Below are 23,388 nucleotides of genomic sequence, written 5' to 3'. Positions count from 1 at the left end.
CTCTGAGCAGAGGAATGAGCGAAGGCAGGCGAAATTACCATAGTACCCCTGACCACGCGGGGAACGTGACTTCAAGACTGAAATTACTATTTTGCCCCAAAAGTGTATTCTATAAATACCCATGCACTTATACCATGCATTTTCACGCGCACTTTCTCAATACAACGACAAACTTTTTTTTGTTCTCAGCAGTTCAATTCCACTCAGCTCTCTTTCAATTCTCACGTTCGATACTAGGTAAAATTCACAATTCACCGGTTAAGACACTACCCACTCAATTACGATTCACCAGCTGGCGCCGTCTGTGGGAAAGCTATGAGTCTAAGGCGTGAGTTTCAGCTTGCGCATGTAGATATGCAATTGCGGGCGGATTTGTGTGCGCAGGTCCCGATTAGTCTGATGATCCAAGTACCCAAGTGAATTCGGGGCGGTAGATCTATTTTTTCCGCTCTGATCCATCTGAAACTTATAGATTCACGGGTTTTGTTGCTTTCTCGTATGTGCACGTTTGGAGGATGGGTAAAATCGAGAATCGGGTGCTGGTATCTGTCTATTTTGTATGTTATGATGTTAATTGTGTGCGGTTTTCATGTTTTCTTGTATGATCTTCATTTTCTGCCGTATCTAACGTGTTTTACTAATGATCTATCGGTTGTTTCTTTGTTCATATTTGTTTTTGGGTTTTCTGGGTGGTTCATCTGGTAATCTGTTTTTTCCGCCAGATTCGAATCTGAATCCGGGGGGAAATCTCTGTTATTCGTTCTCCGCGTTTGAATCTGTGCCCTGGGTTTATTTCCCGGCGTATAGAAGTATTTTGATCGGGAATTCATGATGGCCTCTGAGCCAGAGCGTGGGAATTCATTATGGCCTTCGCGCCAGTATTCAGGATTTCTTATGTCGAGGATTCCTTTGACAAGGGGTGGATCGATCTGTCTTTTATTGGGATTTTTCTCACATTTTTTATGTGTAGGTGCCATGGACTCTTCTGACATTCGTCGCACCCATGAGAAGGACTTTGACAACACCGTGCTCAACTCTGCCTCCCGTACTAAAATGCCCGTTTCTCTGCTAAGCAGTCTACCAGTCAGCACTGTTTTTTCCACACCGCCGGGCTTCCTCAACATCTCTGCTACCCCGCTGTCGGGCCAGAATGTCACCCCCAGAGGTCTGCTCTGGTTGCTGCTGGGTCTGAGCTACAAGGCCTGGTCCCCATGTCTGGTGGTGGGCCACTAAACTTCGCTTTGGCAGAGCAGATGATGGCTCTGTTGAATTACGCTGCTGTACGTCAGGCACTGGGAACTCCGCTCGTACCAACTGTCCCCACTACTGCTCCTCTGCTGGGAATGCTCAACTAGCAGGGCACTGAACTCCCACCTCACGCTGCTCTGGAGACGAACAAACAATTTGCCAGTAAACAACCCGCACTGTCGAAAGAAATACAGAAATTCCCTGCTGAGAAGGAACCGAAAAGAGACCGGAAGGGAGCCGCACTGTGCTGCGTAGCATTGTCCGAAAAGAGGTGGTGGATGATTCTGATAGTCGTTCCACTACTCCTATTTTCGAAGAGGAAAGACCAAGGGAAAAATGCAAAGCTGAAAAATCAGGTGTCACAACTGAAAAATCAACTCAGAGATCTGGAGGATACTCTGAGGGAGAAGTCTCAGAGGGTTGAAAAATCACAGAGGTCAGAGAGATCTCGCAGAGCAGAGAAGTCATACCGGTCAGAGAAGTCCCGTCAGACTGAAAGGTCAGAGGAACGAGAATAAGAGTACACATCTGGTAAGTAGGGGCACAAGAGCCACAAACGCCACCACGCTCATGACTCACCGAGAGACAGGGATGCAAAGCGTGCCAAAACATCAAAGATCAAAACCACCACTAGCCGAAGCCCGTTCTCTACTGATATCTTGGCGGATACCTTGCCAAGGAGCTACAAACCCATTTCACTTGACTACGATGGTACTACTGACCCCGAAGTGCACCTCAGCCGATTCGAGGGGCTAGTCACGTTACATATGTATTCAGAGGGCATCAACTGCCGTATATTTTCTACTACTTTGTCTGGACCCGCCCAGCTATGGTCCAAGACATTGGCCCCAAACTCTTTTCACTCTTTTGAGGGCCTTCAAACACGTTTTATCAGACAGTTCGCGAGCTCGCGAAGGGTGGGAAAGTCAGCCATCTCTCTGATGGATATAAAACAGGACCAACATGAAACGCTGCGGGAGTACACTGCCCGATTTAATCTCGCTGCTCTGGAGGTTCCAGAGGTAGAGTCACAAATAAAAAACTGCGCATACGTCAGAGGGTTGAAGCCTGGGCTTTTCTTTGACGAGTTACAGATCAGGCCGGCCAGAGACTTTGATGACATCATGTCAAGATTTCCAGGGTATTTGCAATTAGAAGATGCCCGAACGGTACGAAAGGCAGAAAACAATAAGCACAAGGGCAGAAGGGCCGAGGCCGCGCCAGAGCAGAGCAACAGGAACCAAGATCGGGCACCTTTCAGAGGGTTGCCCCCTAGTGTACTTCCTCCTCAGACAGAGGTACCGCCCCGCCAAAAGCGTACCGTGAACGAAGTCAACCGCTTCGATGAATACACTCCTCTGAACAAGCCACAAGAAGAAATCTTTCACCTGGTTAAGAGCCAGCCGTTCTTCAGGCCGCCGGGTACTTACAGGGATGGGTAGCCACAGCCGGGGCCTAACAATAAACTATGCGAGTACCACAATGCCTATGGGCACTATACTAGATATTGTGGGCATCTCAAGCACCAACTGGAACTCTTAGTACGCCAAGGCAACCTGGATCAATTCATAGCCAGAGGGAATGAGGTTCAGGGTCAGCAGGTCCGGGGAAATGATCAGAGGCAAGCTTAGGAAAATAACCAAGTCCGACGCCCAGAGGAAAACCACGATCAGCGCAGAGGGGTCGAACAAGCTCGGATACCTCCCCACCCGGCTAGAAGGGAGGTGCACATGATTTTTAGGGAGAACGGGCTACCAACCTCCAACCGAGCCAAGAAATAGATTGTGCGGGCAATGAGGTCAGGATACTACCCTAAACAAGTAATGGAAATCACGGGCGCAGCAGAGAAACTAGTCATAACTTTCGGGTCAGAGGACCTGAGGACACTCATGTACCCCCATGACGACGCGCTGGTTTTCACGGCCGACCTAGCGAGTTGTATTGTACATCGCATCTTCGTGGACTCTGGGAGTGCGGTGAATATTTTATACTTAGAATGTCTCCAAGCTATGGGGATCGAAGCCACTATTGAACCCACGAACACCCCTCTGTTCGGATTCGGCGGAGAAATCGTCATGCCACTGGGGTTTATGGAGTTACCAATTACTCTTGGCAGAGCAGACGCTTGCAAGTCCAGGATGGTACAATTTTTGGTGGTAGACATACCCAAACCATCTTACAATGTGATACTCGGACGCCCTGCTCTGACGGTGTTCAGAGCAATCATCTCAATGTTCCACCTAAAAATGAAATTCCCAATCGAAGGCGGAAGAGTGGGGAAAGTGTGGGGTGATCAAAAGATGTCAAAGGAATGCCATGTGCAAATGCTCACGCACTTTTCGGGTCAAAAAAAGAGATAGGGCAACAGAGGGATCAGATGCTAGAAAGAAGGGAAAGACGGGTGATATCGCTGGTCCGGCAGAGGAATGGCGGGAATTGACAGAGCTGTTAAATGCATGGGAAAACTCAGAGAAACTTGCCTTGATATCTACCAATGACGTGTGTAACATGATTGAGCTATTCCCGGGAAAAGAGGGCTTTCAGATAAAAATCGGGTCATCCATGAGTGAACAAACCAGAGCAGAGCTAATCAACTGCCTTCAGAGGAATGCGGATGTGTTTGCTTTCAGCACAACCGATTTAAAAGGCATTGACAGAGGATTGGCGGAACATCGCCTCAATGTGGACCCCAATGTAAAACCAGTAAAACAAATAACAGGCACTTTGGGGTCGAAAAAGATGCTGCGATCAGAGAGCAGGTCCAGGGATTACTAGATGCGGGTCACATCGAAGAGGTTTAGTACCCGGAATGGATCTCAAACGCCATGATGGTGGCTAAAAAGGCAAACACTTGGCGTATGTGTATGGACTATAGGGACTCGAATGCCGCTTGCCCTAAGGATCATTATCCTCTACCGAGGATTGACCAACTTTTGGATTCTAACTCGAGTTGTGCGTTGCTATCCATAATGGATGCATATCAGAGGTATCACCAAGTCAAAATGCATAAAGATGATATTGCCAAAACGGCTTTTGCCGTCTGCTGCGGGGTGTTTGGTTGGAAGAGCATGCCATTCGGTCTTAAAAACGCGGGGGCTACATATCAAAGAATGATGGAAAAAATATTCAAGGAGCAGCTCTCGAAGAATATATCAGTATACATGGATGATATGCTCGTGTGAAGTATCAGAGCAGAGGATCACGTCTCTGACCTGGAAGAAATTTTTACAGTCATCAGAGATCATAGACTCATGCTTAATCCAGTGAAGTGCATCTTCGGGGTCACCACAGGGAAATTTCTGGGGTACAGGGTCACCCCGGCGGGGATCGAGGTCAACTCGGACAAGGTGAATGCCATAATGGATATGACACCGCCCAGAGGAATCAAAGAGGTACAAACTCTGAATGGGCGTATCACTGCCCTCAGTAGGTTTATTTCACGATCGGCAGAGCGAAGCTTGCCGTTTTCAAGATTTTAAGGAAGGGGACCAGATTTAAATGGGATGCGGAGTGTCAGTCAGCTTTTGATGATCTCAAAGCATACTTAGCAGAGCTCCCGACTCTGACCAAACCAATTCCCGGGGAAGTGTTATATTTGTACATAGCAGTTAGCTCTGTCCTTATCAGATAGGAGGGGAGCCATCAGAGGCCGATCTACTTTGTCAGCCGGGTGATTCAAGGGCCCGAATTAAACTATTCAGAGATTGAAAAGGCTGCTTTGGCAGTCATGGTCACAGCTCGGAAGCTAAGACACTATTTCTTGTCACACCGCGTGGTGGTTCGAACTGTCTTACCTTTCGAACAAGTGCTGGGGAGGCCAGATCTTTCAGGGCGCATGGTGAAATGGGCCGTGGAGTTAGGGGAATATGATGTGGATTATGAGCCGAGGATGGCTATCGCCCAAGCCCTTGCGGATTTTATTCAAGAAACTACTCGTCGCCCTGTGCAAGAGTTTTGGGTGGCTTTCATGGATGGATCGGTTACAAAAGAGGGATGTGGGATCGGAGTGTATATCATTTCTCTGGGATCAGAGGTATACCAATTCGCTATTAAATTCACCTGTAAGATATCCAACAATGAGGCCGAGTATGAGGCTGTGGTCAGAGCAGTGCATATTTTGTCAGAGCTGCGGGCAGAATGTGTCATCATCAGAACTGACTCACAATTGGTGGCTCAACAACTCTCGGGAGGATATCACATTAAGGTGGATCGGATGCGGGCATATCACAGCAAAATTGTTGAATTGAAGAAAAAATTTGTGGAATTCAGAATAGAACAGATCTCTCGAGAGGAGAACACCCGGGCAGACTTAATTGCACGGGTTGCCAGTGCAGTGGAGCAAACGTGGAATGATGAGATCACACTGCTCTGCGACACCAGAGAAATGGAGACTTCCCAAGTTTTTGCGGTGGAAATTCGGGACGATTGGCGGGCTCCAATTATACACTTTCTCATAACAGTGGAACGACTGAGCAGAGAGTCCAATCAGAGGGCTCGATACGAGAACTACTGCTTGATCAATGATCAACTCTACAAGCGCTCCTTCACCCATCCCTTACTGAAATGTTTATCTCTTGAGGAGGCGAATTTTGCTTTGACAGAAATTCATGCAGGTTGTTGCGGTGGGCACACGGGATTCAGGGATCTTATACGAAAAACCATCTGGGCAGGGTTCTATTGGCCAACCATTACTAATGACGCCAGAAAATTCGTTCGCAAATGCGAGGCTTGTCAGAGGCATGCTGGCAGGATTAATATTCCAGGGGAGACTATGGGAGTAATGTATGCTGCTTGCCCGTTTGACAAATGGGGCATAGACATCGTCGGGAAATTGCCTACGGCACCAGGGGGCAAATGCTTTCTCATTGTGGCGGTGGATTACTTCTCCAAGTGGGTAGAAGCCGAAGCTGTGTCAAAGATTGACGAGGGAACTGTAGAGCGGTTCATCTGGCGAAACATATGTTGCCGATATGGAGTCCCTAGAATCATTGTATCAGATAATGGAACCCAATTCACAGGGCAGAAGATCGCCGATTTTTGTGATCGCATGGATATAATGCAACACTTCGTTTCCCTAGCCCATCCGCAAGCAAATGGGCAGGTGGAGTTGGCAAACAGAACAATTTGCGAGGGGATCAAAAAGTGGCTAAATCAGAGCAGAGGGAAGTGGGTCGAGGAGCTAGACACCGTACTTTAGGCCTATCGCACCAGCCCAAAAACAGCAACCGGGAGGCACCATTCACTCTGGTGTATGGATCCAACGCGGTGATACTAGCGAAGGCCAGACTGGAGTCATACCGAATAACAACATATAACACAGAGCAAAATTCAGAACTCCGCTGAGCAGAGCTAGACTTAGTAGAAACGCAGAGGGATGAAGCACAGGTCAGAGTAGCAAAATACAAGAGCATTATCAAGGCCGGATATGACAAGAGGGTCAGAGCGCGAAAGCTGTCCAAGGGCGACCTAGTTCTCAAGAGGGCCGATGCTCTGAAACCAGTGGGCAAATTCAAGCCCAATTGGGAGGGTCCTTTCATCGTTACAGAGGTTTTGGGTGGCGGAGCCTATTTATTGTCGGATCCAGACGGCAGAGCTCTCCCAAGACCGTGGAATATCAACACCTTAAAAAAGTTTTATGTGTAATTTATTAAATGAAATACCAAATTGTAGACCGGATACTCTTTTTCCCCACAAGGGTTTTAACAAGGTTCGGGGCCATGTTATCAATAAAATTGGATGCGTAGTTTTAGGAATTCCGCGGTGTTATCTCGTTCATTTTAATTATTTCATTTTACGTTGCATATTTTACTTAACATGTTCATGCAGAGCATTGCACATGTCACCAGAGGGGGGAGTAGGGTATATACCCATAATTCATAATTTCAATCCAAATTGCTGCTTAGCAAGTCAAGGGGAAGACAAACATCCACGTAAAGGGAAAAGCAGAGGGTTCGTCTTAATCGTAAGCAGCGAAAGTTGGATGCATCCCCCGGATCATCCATGCTCCGCGCAGAGGGTTCATTTTAACCGTAAGCCACGAAAGTTAGGCGGGTCCCTCTGACCGTCTATGCTCCGTGCAGGGTGTTCTCTTAATCGTAAGCCGCGAAGGTTGGATGCATCCCCCGGATCATCCATGCTCCGCGCAGAGGGTTCGTTTTAATCGTAAGCCACGAAAGTTGGTTGCATCCCCCGGATCATCCATGCTCCGCCCAGAGTGTTTCCTTAATCGTAAGCCGCGAAAGTTGGATGCATCCCCCGGATCATCCATGCTCCGCGCAGATGATTCTTTCTTAATCGTAAGCCGCGAAAGTTAGCTGGGTCTCTATGACCAGCTATGCTCCGCGCAGAATATTCCAGCCAGCACGAGGGAAGAGTCAGAGAAATGCATGCGAGGGAAGAGTCAGAGAAACGCATACGAGAGAAGAGTCAAAGAAATGCATACGAGGGAAGAGTCAGAGAAACGCATACGAGGGAAGAGTCAGAGAAACGCATACGAGGGAACAGTCAGAGAAATGCATACGAGGGAAGAGTCAGAGAAACGCATACGAGGGAAGAGTCAGAGAAACGCATACGAGGGAAGAGTCAGAGAAATGCATACGAGGGAAGAGTCAGAGAAATGCATACGAGGGAAGAGTCAGAGAAATGCATACAAAGGAAGAGTCAGAGCACCAAAAGGGAAAAGTCAAAGTAAAGCATGCTAAAAAGAAGTCAGAGCCACAAGGATCAGAGAAGTCACAATAACATCAACAACATACATAAAGGAAAAGCCAGAGCAACGGAAAGCAGAGGAATCACCCATACCTCAACAACATAAACAAATAGAAGCTGATCAGAGAAATCGCAATAATTTCAACAACACACTCAGAGGAAAGCCGATCAGAGGAATCACGAACACTTCAACAAGAAATCAAAACCCTACTTTCTACAGAGGAAATAACAGCTACATCTCGGAGAGCCAAAATGCAACTCACATCAATTCAAATGCAGGACAACAACAACAAGATAACACGAAGCAGAAATACATGCAGAGTCAGATCAAAAGCATAACAAGGAAAACATAAAACAATACAGCAAGAATCAAAATAGTACACCAGAATTTCAAAGTAAGGAAGAAATTACAATTGGAGTTCATCAATGGTTCAAAAGGATAAAACTTTACATCACGGCAAAACAAAAAGAGTATCATCCAAGTGTATCAGAATATTCACAACTAAGATATATAAATTCTGAAAAGAAGGGGAGGATAACAAGGGCAGTCAGGAGGGAGGAACAGCGGTAGAGGAGTTCAGGTCACCAGCTCCAGCGGCAGCATCAGAGGCCTCGGCAGAAGGGATCCCTTCTTCAAGCACCTTCAATGTCCCAGAGGCATCCACCTCACACAGTCGTTGCTCCACGTCTAACAGCTTCAAGGCTTCTTTGGTATACTCATTTTCATCTCGGTACAGAGCCAAGAGCTGGTCCACAACATCAGAGGTGGAAATGGAAACATCAAAGGTGGGAGGCAAAGGGGGCTCCATGCTGAATTGATCAAACCCCCGGGAGTCAACGTTAGCCCAGCCCCCCAATTGTCCCACAAATAGTTTCAGGGCCTCATAGAAAGGAGCTTGATATTTGGGAGCAGCCGGCGCAGGATCAGGACAAACCCCAAAGGCGAATAGGGGAAGGACCTTCTCCAGAACCGGATACCACCACAGAGGCTTCTCCGGGGAGTCAGCAGTTATACCCAGCAGCGTGTTGAGATCATCATCTCGAATGTTGTCCATCAGAGCCTCCAGATCCAGAGCAGAGGCCTGCTCCTCTGACGCCTCCAACATCTCTGTCGTCTTCATTGTTGTCTCCTTAATGACATGGTAAAAAGCTTGGAGAACCCCTCCAGATAATCTGGTGTCCTCTAAAACGCTTGCAGGGTGTCCTCCAGCATCATGCCAAAAATTGCTGGCCCCGAGGGGAGATGAAGAACTCTAGCCGCTGGTCCCGAACACCCAGCACATAGCCACGCTTCAGAGCGGCTTCACAGGCCACCTTCCATCGATTCTTGGCCTCTTTATATTCCGATTAGTATCGGGACCGGAAGCGTTCCAGGTTTTCATACCCCTCTTTTTTAGCCCTCCCCAGCTCTGAGGCCAGGGAGGCCTTCTCCACTTCCAGCTGCTCAACCTTGGCCTGCAGCGCGGCCATATCCGTGTCGGCCTTGCTGAAGCACTCCATCAGGACCGTGACCTCCTGGTCACGCTTCACATGCGCATCCTTCTTCTTTTTTAAATCTTTCTCCAGTGTATCGTAATCATCGATACACTGGATTGCCTCACCTATTTGGGACTCCAGCTGCAGTGAATCAAAGGGAAAGTGTCAGAGCAGAGAAACTAAAAAATGAACACAGAACATCACCAAGGTAAGGGTAAATGCATGGTACTTGAGTCCACAGTTGGCCGATGCTGCTGGCCAACCTTTCCCTCTTCATTTTTGAGGCTGTCTCCCGATCCTTGGGATGGATTTGGGTAAGCAGTTTTCGAACAAAGTCTCGTCCCTTCATAGACGAGATGGGCTTGGAAGTAGAGGCCTTTGATGCCTCCGCAGTAAGGGCCAGAAGATTTCCCTCTTCGGCATCCGCGGAAGTGGTCTACGCTTCACCTGCCGGCTCCTCTTCCACCTCCATCGTGCTCCCTTTCTTCAGGGCTTCTCTCATTCTCTTCTCCCCGAGAGACAGTAAGGTACCCTTCTTCCTCTTTTTTGTAAACGCAGGGGTAGGGATGTTCTGAGTCTTCTCTGGTGCGGGAGCATCCTCGGAGAGATCCACCAAGGGGGTATCACCCCCAAAAACAGTAGTGAAAGCAGACCCCCCCCTCTGCCCTGTGAGAGCTAGCACCAGAGCCGCCGACCTTCTGCCGATCCGGGCTGAACATCTCCAAGACCTTCATGGACTTTCCCCTACCTGGAGGAAAGCTTCGTGTGGGGGTGATCACCCCCGCGACGTCGGACACCATCCGAGAGGTGTCCATTTCAGAGCCAGCGGGCTGCTCTGACATGTCTGCCCTGGAGCTGGCGTCTCCAGAGCCTCTACCGCTGGAACCTTGAGTCCTAGAACCACGTTCCCCGGGATCAGAGGGACGGCAGCGGACAAAATTAATCGGCATTTTTGTCTCCACGACATGCCTGCAGACAAACAATGCTACATCATCAGAATCAGGGCAATGCCGACACATATATTTATTAACACGTGACATTACCTATAGTTGTGCGTGGATACAGAGAGAATAAATCATTGGCTGCTAGAGCCGAGTTGCTCTCGGTGAGTTTTTTGCAGGGGAAGGGCTCTTCTTTATTAGAGGCGTTAAGTTTGGCTATCACCCCCAGATCAAAATCGTTGGGGGTTCCTTAGGAAACGGGCTTATGTTTAGTACGAACATCATGCCATTTTAGCTCTTAGACACTGTACTGGCGCCAACTACTAGTGGCGGTTACCACATAATAGTAATAGGGCAGAAATGCCTTATTATGAGAGTTCAGAGAACTAAGGAAGGTGGTGGAGTACGTTTTACGGGCGGCAAAGCTGTATAGGGGACCACCCTGTAATCTTAGGGATTGAGTCTGAAGGAATAACTTTTTGGTGTCTTCAACACCATGAAATTTACATAAAATATGGAAACAATATAATCTCCGAATGGCAGAGGGTGCTACCTGATAGAAAGGAATCTGGAAATGATTACAAACTTCTATTAAGAGTTGAGGAGGGGAAAGTCTCAATCCAGTGTCAATTTGAGCCTGCCATATAGCCACGGTGTTCATCTACATTTTACGGAATGGCTCCAAAGACTTAGTCTGTGGTTCGAACCTCAGGCCTGCGGGGTTTTTACATATTTCGGCCATCTTATTCATATCTGCGACATCTAGCCTGGATATGGGAATGGGCTTAGGCATATTAGGAGGAGGTGGGGGAGATTCAGGGGAGGCCGGAGGGTCTTGAGGATTCTGGGGATCGGGAGAAGAAGGTGGAGAAGCCGGAGGAGTAGGGGTAGGAGAAGGGGAAAAAACAGGGCGGTTAGCGGATGAAGAAGCCATGGATGCTATAACCTAGGGTTTACAAGCTCTAAACAGAGCACCAACAAACTCAACACAACCAACCTACACCGAACACAAGTACCAGGGAGAGGGGATGTAGGATTTACCTAAGTCTGCGGTGGAAATTGAGGAAGATAAATCGCAAAGTGTACGCCAGAATCGGGGAAGGAAAACCGCCGGAAATAGTGGGAGCAGTTGAAAAGTGCGAAGCGAGAACGAAGAAAATGAGAAGTGAAAGTTTGAGTTTGAATCCGCTAAGTTTAACCTACGCGGGCGACAGCAGGGTAGCTAGATGAACGACACGTGGCACCGAGGGGAAGATCTGATTTATGCTTAATTGTTCTAATTTTAGAGGTTTGTATGAGCTTATTTTAAGATAATCTTCTGGAAATTGGTGCGTTTTATGGTGTATTTTATGCTTTGCAGGAGATTTAGGTTTTCGAGATGAAGAGTGCAAATTTTGGAGAGTTTGGGCTAAGAATTACGTTTTTGTGCATACTCTGGCATGTTAGAGAAGTGAAGCCCCGCATGCCAGAGCAGCGAAATGGGAAGCCAGAGAAATGCTCCAGATCCAAAGAAGTCATTCGCCAGAGCAGCGAAATCACAAGTCAGAGGGGAGAAAAGTCATCGCAGCGAAGTCATCGCAGCGAAGTCAGTGCAGAGAAATCAATCGCCAGAGAAATGAAAAGCCAGAGAAATCAAAGCCAGAGGAATGAAGTGCCAGAGGAATTGAGAGTGTCAGAGGAATCACTCGCCAGATGAATCACTCGCCAGAGAAGTCAGACAGAGCAGAGAAATGCGCCAGAGCGGAAGCCGTTTCTCTGGCGAGGTCCATTTCTATGACAACATCCGTTTCTCTGGCGAGAGCCGCGATTTCCGCCAGAGTGGAGATTATTTCCAGAGCGCGTGTCACAGTTGAGAGTTGCCTTATCTTGCACGATTCTATTGCCTTTAGAGTTCTACTTTGCATGGCAACTTCCATGGTGATCAATAGGGATTTGAAGTCTATAAATAGGGCCATACTTTTCATTGTAAAATCATCCCCTGCCCTAGTTTTAGACGCCATCTTTGAGATCTGTTGGCCTCCGAAGCTTAGGAATTTAATTGCTTTCATAGTGTCGATTTTTAGTTAGGTTTCAATTTAGTTTTGTTTAGTTTATTCTTGGCTTGTGATTGAGTGACACAATTACACGTTCAAGATGTTTACGGTATTTCGTATTTCAATTCAATTTATTTTCGTTTAATCATGTTTATGCTTTTCGTTTATGTTTATGCTTTCTTTTTAATTATGCAATTTAAATTATGCACTTTAGTTTCACGCCTAGATTAGTTAGTTTTTACTCCCTCCGTCCCGGTCAAGACGCTACATTTGCTTCTCGGCACGGGATTTAAGGAGTTGTAGATTAATGTTTTAAGTGTGTAATAATAAAATGATAAAGTAAGAGAGAGAAAGTAATAAAGTGATAAAGTAAGAAAGAGAAGGTAATAAAGTGATAAAGTAGGAGAGAGAATGTAATAAAGAAATACTTAATTAGTGTTAATTAAGTGTTTAAAATTCCTTATTTTTGCCAAATATAGAAATGTAGCATCTTCGTTGGGACGGCCCAAAAAGGAATATGTAGCATCTTGGGCGGGACGAAGGGAGTAATTTACAAGTCTTTAAATTCTTAAGTTGCTTTACTTTAATCGTTTAAATCATGCCTAGGGTTTATAGTTTCTTTATGCTTACGTTTTCAGCCTTGTTCTTTGCATGCCTAGTTAATTTTCTAGTTTAAATTCAAGTCAAGTTTAATTTAAGTTTAAGTTTCAGCTTTTAAATCAATCTCTTTACTGCTTTCTTTTATTGCTTTTTCCTACGATACTACTAAAAGCCCTTAAAGACTTTCCTTGAGAGATGACACTGGGTCAACTTACCATCACTAGGATGTCCTTGTTCTATTGCAAGTCAAACTAGAGGTGTTCTAGGTTGAGTCAAGATCGACGGCTAAAGATTTCTACAGAAATACGAAAAGGCGGAAAGGCTGAAAAGGTAGGCTCGTGATGCGGTAAAGTACGCTGCAAAAGGGCAGGCATTTAATGCGGGTGACATCAGTAACGCGGCGAACACTCTGACTAGTTACTCCGTTTCAGAGCAACTAGCCAGACCAGAGGGGGGAGTAGCTGATGAGGAGTAATATATGCAGAGCAGAGGAATGGGCTTGGACAGAGGAATCACTCGGGTCAGAGGAATCGCTGAGGTCAGAGGAATGCTCCACTCACAGACAGTCAACGGCAGAAATGACCACTTTACCCGGGAAGCGTCAGAGCAGAGGAATCATCTGTTCGCAGAGGAATCCAAAACTCCCCGATACACACGGTTCTCTGTCTCTGAGCAGAAGAATGAGCGAAGGCAGGCAAAATTACCACCGATGAGGACTAGAATACTCATCAGCGCTGTGCTTGGCAATACAAGAACATTTTACTTGATTATTATTATTGTTATTATTATCAAAGGAACTAACGAGCGCAGGTCTAATTAAAAAGACTTGCTAACAAATGAGTACGAAGAGTCAATCAGCCTTGACCAAAGTGCAGAGCTGCGCAGCCAGAGCGGCGCAGACTAGAGCAGTGCAGCAAAGCTGCGTGGCCAGAGCAGAGCAGCGCAGTCCAGAGCTGCGCAGCCAGAACTTGGCAGCGTAGACAAAGAAACGGACTTGGCAGCGTAGACGAAGAAATGGACTTGGCAGCGTAGACGAAGAAACGGACTTGGCAGCGTAGACAAAGAAACGGACTTGGCAGCGTAGACGAAGAAACGAACTTGGCAGCGCAGACGAAGGGACCTAGCGGTGCAGACTTGCCTGTGCAACTCAAGGAACTATTCAACACGGGCAACGAAGGACAGCGTAGATGGGTCAAATCAAGACTAAAGTGTATTAAGGCCTTAAAGGGCTTAAACCCAATTATTAGAATTCATGGGCCTAAGCCCTTTAGGGCTCACTTTCACATCTATAAATAGAAGGTTAGCATTAACATTGAAGATCATGATTTATTTTCTGAGCAACACTTGTAATATGTAAATACTCTCTCAAAGTATAGTGAAACCAACGAAGAACTCACGTGGACGTAGATCACTTATGATCGAACCACGTACATCTTGTCTCGTTTATCGTTTCTTAATTAGGGTAAGATTTCATGCTTCACCAACTGGCGCCGTCTGTGGGAAATGGGGGCTACGTCGTGAGTTCCGACGAGCCTCTAAAAATGGGAATTCGGGGGTACTGTTCATCGAGATTACTGTTCATCGAAGAAAATTTGGGAAATTAGGGATCTGGTACTGTTCATCGAGAGATTACTGTTCATCGAAGAAAATTTGGGAAATTAGGGATCTGATTACTGTTCATCGAAAAAAAAAAAAAAACACAAGTTCTGGAAAAAAAAAATCTCCGGCTGATGTTCGTCATCCTCGCTCGATCTTTCTCTCATCTTCGAAGATTTCGATCCAGATTTGCGGCTCCGGCCCTTGTTTATCATAGCCCCCATTCCAATTCTGAAATCTCGAATCGCTGAAGACACCTCCAGCACTCGAAGCCCACCAACATAGATCGTCGCTCTATCTCATTCATAGATCCAGATCGGGTCTATTTCACTGACGTTCACCGCTTTTCTTTCTTTGAGATGTGGCTCAATCAATCCAGCCCGCCCAACCGGCGCGATCGAGGATTCACCAGTTCAACGAGCAATAACGGCTCGCAAATCATGGGCAAAGGGGAAAACCCCCCATTTCTCTCAATTAATCTGTATTTTCCAAGCGATTTATGGTAAATTTTGATGATTCTTCATGTTTCTTCGTATTTCAAATCAGATCTCCGGTAATTTTCTGCAATCGAAGTCCGGCGCAGCCAGCGCTGCCTCGTGGCCTTGTCGAAGCCCGGCAGTGTAGCCGACGTCGTCTCACGGCCTTGTCGAAGCCCGGCAGCATAGCCAGCGCCGCCTCACGGCCTTGTCGCTGCTCGGCAGCATAGTCAGCGCCGCCTCGCGGCCTTGTCGCCGCTCGGCTGCACAGCCAGCGCCGTCTTTGCCCTTGTCGCCGTTCGGCAGCGCAGCCAGCGCTGCCACTCTCCCTCGCCATAGTTCAGCAGCACGTCAGCGCTGCCCTCTCCCTTCGTGTAAAGGAAGCCAAGACGGAGGCCTTCGCCCTCAAGATCTTCCGCGCCAAATATTACAAGAAACACAAGAATCCATCTCTATCTGATTCAGTATATCGGTTAGTTTCTGTGTGGAAGGGTGGTAAGATCCATAAAAGACTTCAAGATAACAAGATCTATACCGTGGAGGATTTCCTAATTCAACTCCTCATAAATCCTCAACGCCTCATGGCTATTGTGAAGCAACCTAACAAGTGGAAGGGAATTGTTAACAATGCGGAAGCATGCCTAAGTAGCGAAAGGATGTAGTCAAAATATTCTGGTGGGAACGACAGCTCTACGTGCAGACGCTCAAAGTATTCAGCCCGGGTCTCCCTTGTCGAAGCCCGGCAGCGTAGCTGGCGCCGCCTCTCGCCCTTGTCGCCGCTCGGCTGCACAGCCAGCGCCACCTTCGCCCTTGTCGCCGTTCGGCAGCGCAGCCAGCGCTGCCACTCTCCCTCGCCGTGGTTCAGCGGCGCAGCTGCCCTCTCCCTCGCCATGGTTCAGCAGCACGTCAGCGCTGCCGAGAGCCTCGCCGTGGTTCAGCGGCGCAGCTGCCCTCTCCCTCGCCGTGGTTCAGCGGCGCAGCTACCCTCTCCCTCGCCATGGTTCAGCAGCACGTCAGCGCTGCCGAGAGCCTCGCCGTGGTTCAGCGGCGCAGCTGCCCTCTCCCTCGCCGTGGTTCAGCAGTGCAGCTGCCCTCTCCCTCGCCAGCGCTGCCTCGCTCCCTCACCGCGGTTCAGCAGCACGTCAGCGCTGCCTCTCTCCTTCATCGCGGTTCAGCAGCGCAGCCAGCACTGCCTCTTTCCCTCGCTGCAGTTCGGCAGCGCAGCCATTGTTCATCTCTGAAAATCGTGGGGCTGACTTTGCAAAGTTGTGGTGCTCAATATCGTCAGAAACGTTCGGTCTTAATTTAATCCAAAGGAATTCTCAAAGTGTGAGACATGGTTGGGAAGAACTTGGACAGTGGGAATTAATGCCCACTATGACAGCCTTGTGATAAGTACGGTTTTCAGCCCTGCACTTGATTTCTAGCGCATACCGAGACTGCCAGCCCTATGAGAGATATTTCTCGAGGATTTCCAGCCTTGTGCCTCCGTCTTGAACATAAGATGACAACTCTACACTTCTTCACGAAATTCTCTACATGGGATGGAGCGCAAGAACTTACAGCGCTGCCATGTCTCCCTCGCCGCGGCTCAGCAGCACGTCGGCGCTGCCTTTTCTCTCTCGTCGCCGGTTCAGCACCGCAGCCAGCGACGCCCCTTTCTCTCATCACGGTTCGGCAGCGCAGCGCTTCAGCTGCGCAGCTAACTCTGGCTCATCTTTATCTTCGTCTACTTGCTTTGGTTATAATTTTTGGGTTCGAATCTGTCTTTGAACTAATTTTGCTCTATTTTTACTTTATTCTTCACAAGGGCCATCAAAATGGGTATTTCTACGCTTGTACTTATTCAAGGGAACTCTCAAACTACTGAGGGGCACGCGACAGTCCTGCTCAGGACGTCTCGACACAACGGATGATTACAGCTCTGCATTGACTTCTTAGCAGAACGGGGAACCCCAGTGCTGCTCGGGACTTCTCGGGATTGCCGGCTCTACATTTATCCAAGTCTTGAACTGGCGGGGTCAATTTGGCAGCTCCGCATATTGCCTATTCGGGGCAACGAGAATCACAGCTCTGTTTAAAGGGCTCTCATATTTTTACTAACACCTTCGCTTAAGAATCCTTACAGCACAGGATAAACATCTTTGGGGGGAAAGACTTGAGCAAATATGGTGAACACCATACACATGAGAAAGTCACCTACTAACAAGTGGTGACTCAGGTACTTCGCAGAACTACAATCCCTTACTACATGATCTTAGCTATTTCATCGAAGCATGAAAACATGATTGGGAACTAGGAAATGTTATACCTTAGTTTTTGGCCATAAGCATGACTTATATTATCTTCTGATGGGACTTGGGAATTTAATACTAAGTACACGAAGCTGCACACCTTCTGCATACGTGCCTAGGGCTAGAATATAAATTGACTAAGTACATGAAGCTGCATACTTTCTGCATATATATGCTAAGGCTTGAAACATAATTTGAACAACTTACTTCGGGACTATAGTCATGTCAGCGCCGCCACTAGCATCACAAAGGAGGACACCAAGCACAAGTATACACATAACATGTTTAGTTGACCCATGCACATGTTGCTAAGGGGGGAAGTGGAGTATATGCCACCACATGTGCTTTCTCGAAAAACTTAGCAGGATATTTGAGCATTAATGGCAACTCAGCCGCGTAGCAGATATTAAAACCTTAAATGGTAACTTAACTACGATCCAGAGTTGTAAACCTCAGAATTTATCTGAGCTCGCTCAGCGCAGTCAGGACAAGCTATCTCAGCCTGTGCAGCTATCAACCTCAGAATTTATCTGAGCTTTATCAGCACAGCTAGTGCGGCTATCCCAGTGCAGCCAGTGTGGCTATCTCAGCACAGCCAGTGTGGCTATCTCAGCTCAGCCAGCGCGATCATCTCAGCGCAGCCAGTGTGGCTATCTTAGTACAGTCAGAGTGATTATATCAGCGCAGCCAGTGTGGCTATCTCAGCACAGCCAGTGTGGCTATCTCAGCTCAGCCAGCGCGATCATCTCAGCGCAGCCAGTGTGGCTATCTTAGTACAGTTAGAGTGATTATATCAGCGCAGCCAGTGTGGCTATCTCAGCACAGCCAGTGTGGCTATCTCAGCTCAGCCAGCGCGATCATCTCAGCGCAGCCAGTGTGGCTATCTTAGTACAGTCAGAGTGATTATATCAGCGCAGCCAGTGTGGCTATCTCAGTGCAGCCAGTGTGGCTATCTTAGTGCAGTCAGAGTGATTATATCAGCGCAGCCAGTGTGGCTATCTCAGTGTGGCTATCTTAGTATAGTCAGAGTGATCATGTCAGTGCGACCAGTGTGACCATCTCAGCGCAGTCAGAGCATCTATTTCAAGTACAGGGAAAATAGTTATCTCGGTCGGTGCAGAATGTATGAGTCGTGGTCAGTTCACGGTGTCTATGCTCCGCGCAAAAATATTGTAAGCCGCGAAAGTTAGATAGGGTTCTTTGATCGTCTATGCTCCGCGCGAAAATATTGTAAGCTGCGAAAGTTAGACAGGGGCATTAATTGCATAACTCAAGGCATTAATTGCAAAATTCAAGGCATTAACTGCATAATTCAAGGCATTAACTGCATAACTCAAGGCATTAATTGCAAAATTCAAGGCATTAACTGCATAACTCAAGGCATTAATTGCAAAATTCAAGGCATTAATTGCACAACTCAAGGTATTAATTGCACGATGAAGGCCTCAATGTCTATGCTCCGCGCAGAAACATCGTAAGCCGCGAAAGTTAGACTGAGGATGAGCCTTAAGGGGCAATACAGCCGTTCTCCCGGGTCACTCCTCGGCACCGGCTTTCCAACCCTACTCGGGGGCATTCTCAACTCTTCCATGTCTTCAACAATCGTGCTTGACTTCTAAAGTACGCGCACGACACTGGGGGGGAGGGGGAGTAGGGGGTGTATGGCCCCATCACCTCTTATATCCTATTTTTTAGGGATAAAAAAAATTCAAAACCTAAGGGATAGGGGCTCGTGCTTGTTCTCTCGCTTGGTGCTGCTCGGCAGCGCCGCCTCTCTCGCTTGTCGTTGTTCGGCAACGCCGCCTCTCTCGCTTGTCGCTGCTCGGCAGCGCCGCCTCTCTCACTTGTTCTCTCGCTTGGTGCTGCTCGGCAGCGCCGCCTCTCTCTCTTGTCGCTGTTCGGCAGCGCCGCCTCTCTCACCTCTCTCGCTTGTCGCTGCTCGGCAGCGCCGCCTCTCTCACTTGTTATCTCGCTTGGTGCTGCTCGGCAGCGCCGCCTCTCTCGCTTGTCGCTGCTCGGCAGTGCCGCCTCTCTGACTTGTTCTCTCGCTTGGTGCTGCTCGGCAGCGCCGCCTCTCTCGCTTGTCGCTGCTCAGTAGCGCTGCCTCTCTAACTTGTTCTCTCGCTTGTTGCTGCTCGGCAGCGCCGCCTCCCTCGCTTGTTGCTCGGCAACGCAGCCAGCGCCGCCTCTCTCCTTTGTTGCCGCTCGTGATTAAGATGGGCTGATATTATTGAAGATGCACTCTCAGCTTCAGAGCTCCTTGACATACGAAGATGTCGCCTTTCGAAATCTAAATCACGTCGTCGGCAACTCACACCCACCACTGAGGTGAACTAGCTGGGATGACAAAGTCTCAGTTTTTATGATCACCAAGCCAAACAAATTACTCTAGCGTCTCAACTCTATGGGATTTATTGATCTTGATACAATGAAGTTTCCAGCGCTGTGATGTTATGCTTTGCTCTTCACCAGCGTTGCGGGGCATTCTTTGTTCTTCACCAGGTCAATGCCATATATCGGTCCATCTCATCGCCTGCGCTGAATTTCCGGCGTTGATAAACACTAATATAAGAGGAAGCTAAGTTATCTCCTTTCATTATGTTAATTCTTGATGAATTAGTTATTTTCTTGGGTTGTACTTGCTGATTGTTAAGATTGCGCTGATCACGTACTTTGAACTCAATTCATGATTCGGGTGTTGTTGTATCACTCCTTAACTTCCCGAGTTGTTTTTACTTTTATTGGGAACATCATCTTTTGCATGTGCAACTGAACTTTAATGACTATATTGGGGATTATGCTTTTAAGTTTGAGAAGTTTGGGGAATTTCGCCGCCTAAGAAATTTAGAGCTGCCTAAGTACAAAGCTCCCGGAGCTGCCTTAGCACGAGCACAATGATAATAATCAAAAAGCGGCTCAACGAGCACGTTCGAAAGGGAGTTGCTTCACTCTTATTATTCTTGCTGTTATTCTAAATATTTTGACAGAGTTGGGATATTTTTGTTGACAAATTGGCAGGGATGTACTATTCTATCATTGATTATTTTGCAAGCTTACAAGTACTAGATTTGTGATAAGTTACAGGGCTGCAGGGCTAAAAAACACTTGGACCCTACTCGGGAGAGCAGCACAGCGCTGACTCTATATCACACACCACTGGTTGAACACGAAGACGACACGGTTCAACCAGACTAGGGGGAGTAGCTGATGAGGACTAGAATACTCATCAGCGCTGTGCTTGGCAATACAAGAACATTTTACTTGATTATTATTATTGTTATTATTATCAAAGGAACTAACGAGCGCAGGTCTAATTAAAAAGACTTGCTAACAAATGAGTACGAAGAGTCAATCAGCCTTGACCAAAGTGCAGAGCTGCGCAGACTAGAGCAGTGCAGCAAAGCTGCGTGGCCAGAGCAGAGCAGCGCAGTCCAGAGCTGCGCAGCCAGAACTTGGCAGCGTAGACAAAGAAACGGACTTGGCAGCGTAGACGAAGAAACGGACTTGGCAGCGTAGGCGAAGAAACGGACTTGGCAGCGTAGACAAAGAAACGGACTTGGCAGTACAGACGAAGGGACCTAGCGGTGCAGACTTGCCTGCGCAGCTCAAGGAACTACTCAACACGGGCAACGAAGGACAGCGCAGATGGGTCAAATCAAGACTAAAGTGTATTAAGGCCTTAAAGGGCTTAAACCCAATTATTAGAATTCATGGGCCTAAGCCCTTTAGGGCTCACTTTCACATCTATAAATAGAAGGTTAGCATTAACATTGAAGATCATGATTTATTTTCTGAGCAACACTTGTAATATGTAAATACTCTCTCAAAGTATAGTGAAACCAACGAAGAACTCCCGTGGACGTAGATCATTTATGATCGAACCACGTACATCTTGTCTCGTTTATCATTTCTTAATTAGGGTAAGATTTCATGCTTCACCAACCACAGTACCTGATGAGGAGTAATATGTGCAGAGTAGGGAAAGGATACGAACCAGAGGAATCACCCTCACCAGAGAAGTCATCAGAGTCAGAGAAGCCACCCTCGCCAGAGAAGCCACCCTCGCCAGAGATGTCACCCACACCAGAGAAGTCACTCTCGCCAGAGATGTCACCCACGCCAGAGAAGTCACCAGAAAACGCGGGAGAGCCCCCGCGTAGAGATAAAATTACTATTTTATCCTTCGATCATGCAAGGCGCATGCGTTACAGGCGAATTTACCATTTTTCCCCTCTATGTAGTTTATAAATAGGCTCCGCACTCGTGCATTATAACTACGCTATCTCTTGTTTTTGAATATAACAACTATTTTCTCTCTTTGTTAAGTTCTCCGATCGTTTACTTCGCTCTTTCCGATCATCTCTACTAGGTATAGTTTATGATTTCAGCTTTCTAGTTTAGGTGTTGGTTTCGTGAAACACCAACTGGCGCCGTCTGTGGGAAGGCTACTGAGTTAAGATGTGAGGTTATGGTCGCCGGCGTACGCAGATCTGAAATTCCAATCGGATTTGCGTGCGTCGGGACTATTTACGCTGATTGTTCGGGCATCCAGACGATTTTAGTTAGTTTATTACGTTTGTCGGGCTATTATGTTGTTAATCTGTTGCGATCTATGTCTATTTATGTGTTCGATGCATGGGAAAAGGTGGTGAGACTCACGAACAGTGAATTGTGGGGGAATCTATGTTTATTTACCGCTCAATCGGTTCAATTGTTAACGAATGAGAGGTTTCTTCATAAAATGGGGGTTCTATTTATAGATCTGACGATTGTATCGGGGAATTGTGGAATATTGTTCTGTTTTTGCTTATATTGGGCTTTCGCTGGTGATTGGTGGGTTTTTGCTTCGGTAGAATGTTAGTTAATACTCTATTTTATTAGTGATTTAGCTTGTGTTGCTGATCGGTGGGAATTTTTCGTTTATGGGTGATGCTTATCAATGTTTTCCATGTTTTCTATGGTTAATTGTTGTTTTGTCACTAAATTCTGGAATGATGCTCTGTTCCTGTCATTCTGGATTTTTGTGGCGGATCTATGGGTTTTGCACCAATAATATGTCGGTCGTTACTTTGTTGCCGATTATCCTGGTTCGGTGTCGTAGATTTACGGGTCTTGCACAGATAATATGCCGATTAGTACTATGTCCCTGCTATAATTAGGCTTATTTTCATTCCAGAAGAATAGTTATTGATTTGTGTTTCACCATCTTCGACTAATCTTCGTTTTATGCTCGGATTAACGCATTATGCTGCTAATTTGGCTGATTGCCATGATATTTTTGTTGGTTGTAGGTTTTGTGGTTATTATAGGGCATGATTGTATTAATCTTAGGTTGTGATGTTCGTTTCCTTACATAGCTCTTATTTATCTTTCACTTCTAACGTATTGTGCTGACAAGCCTTTTGATGGTTGTTTTGGTTTTCTTGATGCTCTGTTTTTTTCGTCGGATCTTAATGCGGGTTCACCGGGGAAAACTCCGTTATGCAGGTTCTGTTTTTTCAATCTATGCCCTGGGTTTATTTCCCAGTGCATAGAGTTACTTCGAGGGGAATTTTTTAACGGTCTCTGTACCGGTATCCGGGATTTCTTATTGGATCTCTTATATCGGGATTTCAATCCGTAAGCGGAGGATTTATGCTTTCGTCGCTAGGATTTTTCTCTCACTCTGTTTATATGCAGGTACCATGGGATCCTCTGATGCTCACCGGAACTTGGAGAAGGAGTTTGATTCTGCTGCTGTCACTACTGAGGTGCCTACCTCATTGTTCACTGGCCTTCAGGGTAACCCCACTTTCACTGTGCCACTGGGTTTTCAGGCTATCTCAGCCACGCCGACAACAGGGTTGAATGTCAACGCCCAGAGGTTTGCTTTGGTAACACCGGGTTCTGATCTGCCAAGTCTGGCCCCCGCGTCTGGAGGAGGATCGATTAATTTCGGGTTGGCAGAGCAAATGATGGCCTTGCTCAGCTATGCCAACATGCGGCAGGCACTGGGAACTCCGATGATGTCTGTCAT

General features: G+C 47.1%; 2 protein-coding genes across 2 annotated transcripts; one reads left to right on the top strand and one right to left on the bottom strand.

The window, feature by feature from the left end:
• Window positions 1-4,975: 4,975 nt before the first annotated feature.
• On the top strand, window positions 4,976-6,445 carry LOC131023162 (uncharacterized). Its single transcript, XM_057952707.1, has one exon. The coding sequence runs from the start codon at window positions 4,976-4,978 to the stop codon at window positions 6,443-6,445; it is 1,470 nt and encodes a 489-aa protein (XP_057808690.1).
• Window positions 6,446-9,303: 2,858 nt separating this feature from the next.
• On the bottom strand, window positions 9,304-11,307 carry LOC131023161 (uncharacterized). Its single transcript, XM_057952705.1, has 3 exons — window positions 11,081-11,307; window positions 10,086-10,401; window positions 9,304-9,573 (listed from the first exon to the last, which is right to left on the bottom strand). Exons 1-3 carry the CDS (start codon window positions 11,305-11,307, stop codon window positions 9,304-9,306), a joined length of 813 nt encoding a protein of 270 aa, XP_057808688.1.
• Window positions 11,308-23,388: the final 12,081 nt, after the last annotated feature.

The sequence above is a fragment of the Salvia miltiorrhiza genome, chromosome 4 (genome assembly GCF_028751815.1).
Source record: "Salvia miltiorrhiza cultivar Shanhuang (shh) chromosome 4, IMPLAD_Smil_shh, whole genome shotgun sequence".
Lineage (NCBI taxonomy): Eukaryota > Viridiplantae > Streptophyta > Magnoliopsida > Lamiales > Lamiaceae > Salvia > Salvia miltiorrhiza.
The sequence above is the reverse complement of the archived record's forward strand: the minus strand, read 5'-3'. Positions and strand labels throughout refer to the sequence as shown.